Source organism: Cynoglossus semilaevis, chromosome 17 (genome assembly GCF_000523025.1).
Source record: "Cynoglossus semilaevis isolate Cse_v1.0 chromosome 17, Cse_v1.0, whole genome shotgun sequence".
NCBI lineage: Eukaryota > Metazoa > Chordata > Actinopteri > Pleuronectiformes > Cynoglossidae > Cynoglossus > Cynoglossus semilaevis.
The window spans coordinates 13,740,457-13,751,148 of NC_024323.1; the positions used below are offsets into that span (position 1 = coordinate 13,740,457).

General features: G+C 49.3%; 1 protein-coding gene across 1 annotated transcript in view; it reads left to right on the forward strand.

The window, feature by feature from the left end:
• Window positions 1–87: 87 nt before the first annotated feature.
• prr12b (proline rich 12b) overlaps window positions 88–10,692 on the forward strand; it is a 15,127-nt gene continuing 4,522 nt past the window's right edge. Inside the window, exons 1-7 of the mRNA XM_025064532.1 lie at window positions 88–946; window positions 2,785–2,942; window positions 3,196–3,357; window positions 3,511–7,991; window positions 8,109–8,321; window positions 8,868–8,942; window positions 9,675–10,532. Coding sequence (XP_024920300.1) covers window positions 864–946; window positions 2,785–2,942; window positions 3,196–3,357; window positions 3,511–7,991; window positions 8,109–8,321; window positions 8,868–8,942; window positions 9,675–10,532 — 6,030 coding nt within the window. The 5' untranslated portion in view covers window positions 88–863. The remainder of the gene's footprint in view (window positions 947–2,784; window positions 2,943–3,195; window positions 3,358–3,510; window positions 7,992–8,108; window positions 8,322–8,867; window positions 8,943–9,674; window positions 10,533–10,692) is intronic.

A 10,692-nucleotide genomic window follows, 5' to 3' on the forward strand; every position in this document is an offset into this window, starting at 1 on the left:
ATTTATATATATATATTTTTTTTTTAAACCAACAGTTTTTTTTAGTTTGATTAATATGAATTAGAATTCATTTTGTGACCATTTCCTCCCTGACTGTGACTCACTGATCTCACCTCTCTCAGACCTTCATACACAGATATTTTCCCGGAGAACAATCCGTAGGCTGCAAGTGTTTCTAAGATTAGTGAGTGTGTGCCAGGGGCCCTCGGGGGTCCCCGGACTCCCATTAGAGAACCAGTGTGTTACGCAGCATTGTAAAGACGCAGCAGCAGCAGCAGCAGCCAGACCACCGTGGAGTGTTTCTACTGTCCTCCACCAGGCTGCTCCCCACTGTGCTACTGTGCGTGCGCGTGAGGAAGGAAGGGATGAACGCCAGTCCAGTCATTCCTCTGGAAACATGGCGTCTTGTGAGGCAAGTGAGGGGGAAATAGCTCCAGTGTGGAGGCAGTGAGCAGCAGCAGCAGCAGCAGCGGCAGCTGTTGGTCCTGTGTCTGGACGTCGCCGCAGAAGCTGCTCCACAACATGAAGCATCTGTTCCACAGCCCATCAGTTTAACACGGGAGACAATAGACAGTGGGATATGTGAGGGGAGAGGAGAGGCGAGAAAAGAAGCGGAGGGAGGAGGAGGTGCTCCTGGTTGCTGTGACCCCCCCTCCCCCTCCTCCTTCTTCCCCCCTTCCTCCCTCCTCCTCTCCTGTTCCTCCCAGTCTACACAGAGCCGTCAAGCTGGAGAAATAAACAGAAAGGAGTGCAGAGCTGAGCAGAGATTCCTCCCTCCCTTTTCCCCCTCCTCCTCCACGTTCTGTCCATCTTCATCCAGCCCTTCCTCTCCTTTCCTCTCTCCTCTCCTTCCTTGTTCTTTCATGGACAGGAATTATTCTGCTGCAGGGTTCGGAGATCTCGGGGCTGGGACGGGATGGACTTACGACAGATCCGCCAAAGCAAGGTAAGCCTTCAGCCTGGGCTTCTACATCCACACTGTGGAGGTTCTAACAATGCCGTGGCACATGCTGCTGCTGCTGCTGCTGCTGCTGCTCAGGTAGAGCCTGGCGTATTGTCATCTCAGGGAATGAGAGGAGGAGGAGGAGGAAGAGGAGGAGGGGGGGTGTCTCTAAAATGCATGGAATGCAATGGAAGGTTAATAGTAATAGAGAGACGAAGGAGAGCAGCGAAGAAAAAATGAAGGGGGATGGGTCTGTGCCTGGGAGCAGACTGTGTTATTCATGGGGAAAATGATAGCTTACATGCGGACTCCTGCACGGCATTGTCCCCGCTGCAGCTTTGTCTGGACTGGGACTGGAGTGGTGTGTGACAGCGGTTCACTGACTCCATGACTGACCGTGTACTGACGCTAGTAACAGGCTGTACTCAGCCGCTGCTGCTTCTGGGAGAGAACTCTTCTTCTCCCTGTAGAACCTCCTCGGGTCCCGCAGCTCCCGGAACAACGTGTCAGCGCCGCTGCTTCATGCCCACACCGGACCGGTCCAAACAGCCACGGCTCCTGCCGCCACTGACGGTGGGATCAGCCGCTGACAGCCGCTGGATAAAGTGAATCATTAGTGACAAAGCCTCCAGAACCCTGGTGCTAGCAGAACCAGAGGCAGACGTGTCCAGGGGCTGCACATGCTGCGGGCTCGGTGTCAGCTGTGAGCCCGCTGTCTGTGTTCGCAGCTCAGGCTAACAGGCTGCTGCTGCTGCTCCTGCTGCTGCTCCTGCTGCTGCTGCTGCTCCTCACTCGTTCGGCCAGTTCGTGTACAGTCACCCTGCCCGGGTCTGTGCTCGCACACGTCGTCCCGGGCCGGGTGATCCCGTCCTGGGTTCCAGAACCAGCCGCGGGCTCCGTCCAGACAGCCTGCGTGTGCAGGAATCCAGCGCGGCCTCCAGACATGCTAACACGAAGTGGGCTTAGAACCTTTAGTCGAATGTCCCAGATTAACCTGGCTGTTCAGGTAAAAAAAAGAAATTGGGTTTGGACGTGAAACACCAGACGAGCAGGGCCGGATTTTATCATTTGGCAGAAAAAAAAACAACTCCCCGGGGCCCCCAAACTACCCCCCCATAAACACCTAATAAACAACAGGTTAAACATTTTTATTAGTGATGATACAAGATAAAAAAAATACATTAATTAGGGGTTTTGTTGTTAAATCACATTTCTTTTTAAATGATATTTGACACGGTCAGAAAAGTTTTTATAATTCCAGTAAATGTTAGTAGTTCATCAAACTTTTTTTTCTGTCCACTGACATCAATTCTTTGGGCTAGCAACCAAATTAAAGGTGCTTTACTGCCACCTACTGGGCTGGAATCTATGCATCGCGATTACTCATAAGAAATCAGACAGAGAATGATGCCTTTAAAAGTTATTTTGTTTGTAATAAAATCAACATGTTAAAGTCATGTATAGAAAAATAATTTACTAAAATATATTCATGTGTTTATATAATGTGTGTAGTGTTTTATTTATTTTTTTGAAAAATAATTTACTAAAATATATTCATATGTTTATATAATGTGTGTAGTGTTTTTTTCCTCCTGTTGCCATAAAATACCTGACGACATCGGACCGGTACCTCGGTACTGATGAAACAGCAGGCGTTTATCGACAAATGTTTTTTTGTCTTTATTATTGATAGCAGCAGGGGGCAGACACGTGAAATTCTAACATGCCTTAGCGTTCCGTTGTAATGAATACAATGAATACTAATGTGAAATATGTAAAGAGTGAAGATATTCTGGACAGAAATCAGTCTCTAAGTCACCTCTGTTCCCCTCTGTTCCTAGCTTTGTGTATGGGAGCTCCAGAGCCTCCCATGCAGACTCAGAGCTGCTCCACAGGCAAGCCTATGGACCCCCCCACCCTCTTCAGGGGTATGCACCCAACCACCACCCAGGAAGCACCAGACAGGGTGGGACCTGGGGTTCCGCTGGACGTGCGCTTGGTAAGGATTTCATCTGGTTCGGACGTGCGCTTGGTAAGGATTTCATCTTTAGATTGTTTTTGGTAATCTCTGGTTTCTAGCCTTTAAGGAAGTATTGGATTTTGAGTGTTAATTATTCCTATTTTTGATCTAAATGGGGAAAAAACATAAAAATATATGAATATAATAATAATTAAAAGTCACATTGAGATCATTAACATCGGTGAAACCAGACCAGACAACAGAATGCAAGTGACATGTTTTTTTTTCTTAGGTCTCTCAGCGTTGTTTGATGCCGGCCTCCATCACTCCGGGCCCTCTGGTCCTGACCCCTCCGTCATGAATCTGATTTCAGCTCTGGAGTCACGAGGCCCACAGTCCTCCTCCTCCGCTTCCTCCCTCCTCTCTCAGTTTCGAACACCGTCCTGGCAAACTTGTAAGTGTCAATTTTTTGAACTATTCAGTATTTATTTTTGTGTGTTTATTGAGGAAACTTTCAGTGGATAAATGTAATAATAATAATAATGTTATTGATATATACACTGACTTAGATCGACTAACATATTCCATCCAATCTTTTGCCTCCTAGCAATGCATGGCCCCGCCCCTACGGAGCTCTTTATGTCGGGAGCACTTCCAGGTTCCGGCACCTTTCCTTCTTCTTCTACTCTGTCTGCATATCAGCATCCTGGCTCCTTCACTGGACGAGCGTTCACCCCTTCACTCTCCTTACAAGATACGCCGACATTTAGCCCGTCATCTAACGGTTTGCTGTCTCCCCACGATCCCCTGCTGCACATCAAACCATCCTCTCAATCCAGCCTGGGCTTCGACCGCTTACTTTCCCACAGCGCCACTTACCGGGGCTCACACGAACCCCCGGTGCCCTCACAGATTCAGCCACCTTCATCTTCTTCAAACTGCCACATGCCACCTTCCCAGTTCAACCTGTTATCCTCACAGCTCCATAACCAATCCGCCCACCTCTATAATACATCCATGCTGTCATCCGCACCAGCTCTGCCTCCGGCAACCCCGGCTCAGCCCCTGACTGCTCCAGAAAGGGCTTCAAGGCAAGACAGTGTGATCAAACATTACCAACGTTCACCTCCTTCTCATTCCACTGCACTGCCGCTGCACCAGTATGTCACGTGTGGTGGGTCGAGTTATCAGCAGATACCTGGCCATCACCGTCATCCTGGTGTGTCCTGCAGCCCTCTGGGAGAACAGAGTCCATCCTCCGACCTGAAGCCCTTATCAAGAACAGAGGCCCAGTCATATCACCCCATCATCCAACCTCCTTATTCGTCCTCTAGCTCCTTGACCACATCATCATCTGTAGCTAAGGGAGCTAAATGTTCCAGCTCCAGTAGTGGCTACTCCTCATCCGGTTCATCCTCCACCCGTACTCCACACACTCCACCGTCAGCCTCCTCCACTTCTTCTTCTTCATCATCCTCCAGCTCCAACCCAAGCACTGGCTCACTGCCTGCGCCCTCTCGGCAGCAGCCACCGCCGCAGCAGGTGCCAACAACTCTTCCAGTTTTATCATCTGGGAAGCAACCAGCACCCAAACAATGCCTCCCAACATATGGCTCCCTGTCTGTGGCCAACTCTAGCACTGGGTTGCCAGACCAGACCTCTCCCCAGCAACATGTCCAGTCCTACTCACCCACTCAGCCAGCCGCTGCATACAAGGCCCACTCGTATGCTGGCTTTAACTCACCACATTCCCAGGACCTGAGCTCTGGACCAGAGGTCACCGGAGTGAAGGCGTTCAATGGCGTGGGCACCGTAGGACACTCGTTCTCTGCAGAGATGCTCTTTGGGGATTCGAGCTTTGGTTCATCTTCTCTGAGAAGGGAAGGCAGTCCATCCGTAGGGTATGGGCATGCTGGAGAATCAACAGGAAGTGGGCCTGTATCAGGAGCTCCTGCTCTTGGTAGCGGTGTTGGCTCTGCCGTATCTGGAAGTGTATCTACCAATGTTGGTAATGGAGGCAGCGTCTCTTACCACCTGTCTGAGTCTAGCCCCTCGTCCTCCATCAGCTCTACAATAAGTCGACCTGGACTGCACTCCCCGGCGGCGGTTCGCCCTGCGCAGTCCCCCGGAGGATCAGGTGCCACCAAATATTTGTCCTCCATCCTCTCTCCTAATTTTATATCCTCTCCACAAGACCTTCACGATACACGGCAAGCACAAAATCAGTCTTATCACGCTTCACCACCAAAGCCAAAACCAGAGACCAACGTGCTGATAGCACAGCAATCCCAAGAAGAGGAGAAGGACGATGATTTCCTTATTAGCCACCTCCTCCACGGTCAGGACTCAGCTCCTCACTCCTCTCAGCATCATCTGCCGGCTCAGCCAATCCCTCAGCCTCTCCCAGAGGCAAGAGATGAGAAAAGCAAGGGGGTGCTGTTTGACATTAATAAGATCTCAGAAGAGCGTTATAACTTTCAGAGTGTCATTCGTACCAACAACACAGCCAGCAGTTCTGGCTCTGAAACGACAATTATGGAGGCAGCGAGCGGCTTAAACAGTCAGTTGGAAATTTCAGAAGAGAAACAACAGCAAAGCAAGTCAGAGATGACCATATTAAAGTCCGCTGCTGGTGGGATAGGAGGGGGCGCTGGCTCTCTTTCCCATTCCCATGTGACCTGTTCCAGCCAACCACAGCATGACTCCATGGGACCTGTTGACCATTATGGAAAAGAGGACTCCTATAGTCAGCAAAGAGACCCGCACCACTACCATCACACTTTACATGTGCCCTCCCACACCCAACACCCACAGATGCCCAAGCACCCGCAACAAATACAGCACCCTCAACACTCTCAGCAAGGCCTTCCCCATTCCCAGCCACACAATCACATGAAACTGAACAAGACTGCCGTCGCAAGTGAAGATTCATATTTGTGTAACACACCAGAGATGCAGCAGACCAAACAGAACCAGGTTCCACTCTCTCTGATGGATTCACCCCCAGCACGCCCCCATCAAACCCACATGCTTCAATCTGTTCTATCCCAACCCAGCCACACCAAGATGGATCCCCAACAAACTTCCCAACAGGAACAGCAGCATCCCTTAAGGCAACAGGCCATGATTGGCTCCTCTGCAGGAACAGGGTCCTCCAGGGTCGAATCCCACTCACAGAGCCAGTCCTCACAGTTACAACTCCAACTCCAACAACAGACCCAACGGATAGATTCGCATTACAGCATGGGACCCCAGTCTAGAGAGCCAAATCGAGCCAGTCAGACTTCCTTGCCTTCTCTCGATATACTAGAGCAGTCACTATCCCAGGCTAACAGCAGGGACAGTGGTGGAGCTCTGGAGAGAACTAGGATCGGGATGACGATCAGAGGAGGTGAGGGTGGAGGTGACGACATGCTTCACAGACTTACACCCCAACACATTGGCCAACAACCGACATCAGATTTGAATGATTTCCTCTCTGAACCTGACCTGGGTTTGTCCAACAACCCTCATCTACATAATCTCAACCAACCTCAGCCTCACTGCCACCAACAGCAGCAAGCACAAGGTCACCATCAGATGTCACACTCTCAGTTACCACACGGACATCCCCACAGGATGGCAACAAATATGGGGTCTCTCCAACAGCAGCAGCAGCAGCAGTCCCAACAAAGAGAGTCTGAGATCCAGCTTTCACACTCCCATCTGGATCAGCTGAAGCAGCACAGGTTCGACACAGTCAACCCAGACTGTAAAGTCGGACAGAACCAAGCTATGCAGCAACGGTTTACTCCTATGACACAAGTCTGCTTCACAGACTCTCTTCTACATGATGGAGAACACCCGTTCTTTCCAGAGATGGAGGACATGTTCAGTTCAGCTGACTACAAGACTGGCTGTGCCCGGGATTCTGGGGCAGGACAGGCAATCCAAGAAGGCCTAACACAAGGTCATGGTCGAGGGCAAGAGGGTTTGCAGACCTTAAAAGCTGCAGGTGTGGAAAGTGAAAGCTATGACATGATCGATCATCACAACGATCAAGGCTATGGACCATATTATCCTTCCAGGAACCATCCAGGACCAGGGAACAGTGGTCTTCACATGGATCTTGACACCATGAAGACCAACGAGCTTCCCTCTACTGTCAATACTGATCAACTTGGTCTACTCCACTCACAAACCGCTAACATCGGATTAAACTCGGCCGTCCAAGTAGATGGCGCAATAAACAAATTGATGGGAGCTGTGGGTGGAAATTCAAGCACTCCTGGTCTAATCTCACCCATCTTCTGTTCTTCTCGTCCCAAGAAGCTGCTGAAAACCAGCTCCTTCCACCTGCTCAAACATAGACGTGAGCCTCAACTTCAAACAAAGAAAAACTATGCGCAGGAATATGAATTTGAGGATGACGAGGATAAGGCTGATGCCCCAGCTGATATCCGCCTCAACAGCCGACGCCTTCCTGATATACTTCCTGACTTGGTGTCTAGTTGTAGGAAGGCTGGTGGGCCGTCAGGATTAGGTGGGCTCAGTCCATTGACGACTGATGTGGACTTCTGCCACCCTAGCAACTACTCTGCCCTGGGGCAAACTCCACAGCTTCTTACTCATGACGGTCCCAAGAAAAGAGGCAGGAAGCCTACTAAGCCAAAACGTGAAGGTCCCCCCCGCCCACGCGGTAGACCACGCATACGTCCACTGCCAGAACCCCCCTATTGTCGGGGAATTACTGGATCAGCAACGGGCGAAAGCAAGAGAGGTCGCGGACGAGGCCGAGGGCGAGGCAGGAAGGAGGACAGGCGTGTGGAAATGCATCTGGATATGAAAGCACAAAGTCTACCATATCACCATCAACAGCAGCAGCAGCAGCAGCAGCAGCATCAACAGTTCAGCCAGCAACATCTCCAGCAACATCCGCACCAACATCAGAGACAACAGGAGGAGCACCATCAAGTTCTGCAACAGCCACAGCAACATCACCTGCACCAACAGCAGCAACATGTTTCCTGTTCTTCACACCAACCACATCATCAACAGCATCACCATCAACCACCTGAGCTGATGCAAGACCCAATCAGACCAATCAAGGTAAGATCTCGTAGGAACATGACATAAATACAACTAGGGTTAACAAACAATCAGGTCTGTTTGGTGTCGGTCGGTCGGTTCTCAAACGTGGGCTGGGTTTTCTTTTTCTTCTGTTAGATCAAGCTGCCTCTTTCCACTGTACGACCTTCTGAATCGTCAATGAGAACAGACTCTCTGTCAAATTATGAACCGGTTCTCTCTGATGGATCAGTGGGCTCCGCGCCAACTCTGGGTCTGAGCCCCGGACCTAGCAACACCATGGACATCAGCAGAAATGAGCAAAACCAGATGAAAGACACAACAACGATGCATCAGCACAAAGCTGAAGAGGTAAAAAAAAAAACCCCAAACAGGTCACGTCAGAAAAACAGTGGTGAGAGAGGAGAACTACAACATGATGTTTGTGCTACATATTTTATTAATGTTACAGGAAGGTCTATAAGAGGGTAGTGAGACCTGCTATGATGTGTGGGTCGGAATAGAGATTTTCAAAGTCTTGCATGAACAAACAGATAAACAATTTGTCATTCTATAAAAAAAAAAAACACGTAATGTTGAACATCTGTCACCAATGGTGAAATCGTTGGTTCAGAGACTGGAGGTAAAGTCAGAGAGGTGAGGTGAAGATGGGAAGGAAGATGATCAGACCACAGATGATTCATTGATAAGTATTTGGTCATGGTTGGTGGAACAGTAGAACAAGCAGGACATAGAGAGAGTCAAGTAGTCTTAGGTGGCGACACCTGGAGGCAGCAACCTAAAGACGATTGAATAATAAAATGATGATGATGTTTCTGACCCTCAGTCATCAGAGTCTAGTTTAAAAACATGACCGTTGCTGAATGGATGTATTAACGCTTGTTCGTGTGAACACAGATGATGTGGAAAAAGGAGTCGGAGGATCCTCTGAACCCTGAAGCCTGGGCTGCTCTCCACAAACTCTCCTCCTCAGTAAGACCTTTCACCTCCTTCAGAAACCCCACCTCACAGCGTGTACTGTAACTTTTACCTCTTCCACTCAGCACACACCCCACCATGCATTACCAAGCATCTCTCAGACCTCACTGAAGCAGTCACGTTGTACCCAGGCTGCTGATCCTTTTTTTTTTTCCAGCCTGAATTCAAAGGTGCGTTTTAAGAGGAGCCGAATCTGAGAAATTCCATTTTCCCTCCTGTTGCTGGGGTTTTTGGGGGGGTTTTGGAAGGAAAGATGGTTAAAGCTGATTGACAGCCAGCTCCCTGACTGACAAAGAGATAGAAGAGTGATGGCTGTTACCAGGGTAGCTGTTGCCATGGTTACTGCGTTTAAGGAGCAGGGCTTGTGCTGCCACCTGCTGTCTGTCCCCCAATATAACTTATCTACTTAGGGCATATTTTAGAGGTGAAATAATTTGAAAATCATTTTTATCATTAACAATATACCAAAAAGTACTACTAATATATACTACTGCACAGTTCTGTAAAAAAAAAAATCTGTAATTAATTCTTTTTTTTATTCCATCAAATTTTTCTTCAAATAAATTCATATTGATGAATTGATATTTGAAGAAATTTGAAGTTTGGAACAGCAAAAAAAACTGCAACATAAATTCACAATGAGATGAAGTGATGTTTGTTTGTCTGTGGTTTGAATCACACACACGTGACTCTGGGATTTTAATTAAAAACTCTCTTCTTTTACAGGCTGATGAAAAGGCTTTTGATTTCAAACCCGGGTTCATGGACTCTTTTTTGGATTTCTTAAAGACTGGCAAAAAACAGTCCGGCCTGGATCCAGGACATGACGGCAGCGAGCTGCAGCCCCTGAACTCCTGCTCATCTCTGAAGGAGAGGATCAGACCCCTATCTCCGCCTCCTGCTCCTCCTTCACTGCCACAAACTCCTCCAAAAGGTACGTTGACTGAAGGGGAGCGGGCCGAGGCAGAGGAGCTGCCCCTCAGCACCTGCCCCAGTCCCTGCAAGCCTCTGGACGAGGAGCTGAAACACAACCTGGAGACGCTGCCCTCCTTCTCCTCCGACGAGGAGGACTCTGTGAGCAAGAACCAGGACCTACAGAAGAGCATCTCCTCGGCCATCTCTGCCCTGTACGACACCCCGCATTCTCTGGCCGCGGCCGTGGCTTCTGCCATGGCCAAGATTCCACCCGCTCTGACCCCCCCCAGCCTTCAGGAGCCGTCCCTCAGCCCTCCTCTGTCCGCAGAGCCCGCTTTTGTCACCAGCATGGAGAGCGAAGAAGAGGAGCTGCAGCCTCAGCAGTGCAGAGAGGAAGACCAGAACACGCTCTCTCCACAGACTGAGAGGGAGCAGACAGAGGAACGGGAACACGGAGGAGAGACGGGAGAAAGGCTAGACGAGACACAGGGGGAGGAGGAAACAACGGAGGAGACGGCAGCCGTGGAGGAATTAGTGGACTGTGCTGATCCAGAGCCGATGACGCTGACGCTGCAGGAGGAAGCTGAAAACCAGATGGTTTCTGAAGTGAAACTTTTGGAAGTTCCTAAAGTTGATGGTAATATTTTTGGTATATTTTCTGCTGCTCTAATAATCATCCATTAATTAAAGTCAGATTAATGACGTCTGACCAATGTATTCTGACCGGTGAGCATCAGCCGAAGAGGAGTCTGAGCTTTAGAGAAGGTTTCCTGACAACAGGGCAACATACAGCTGTACTGAACTGAACTGAACTGAACTGAACTGAACT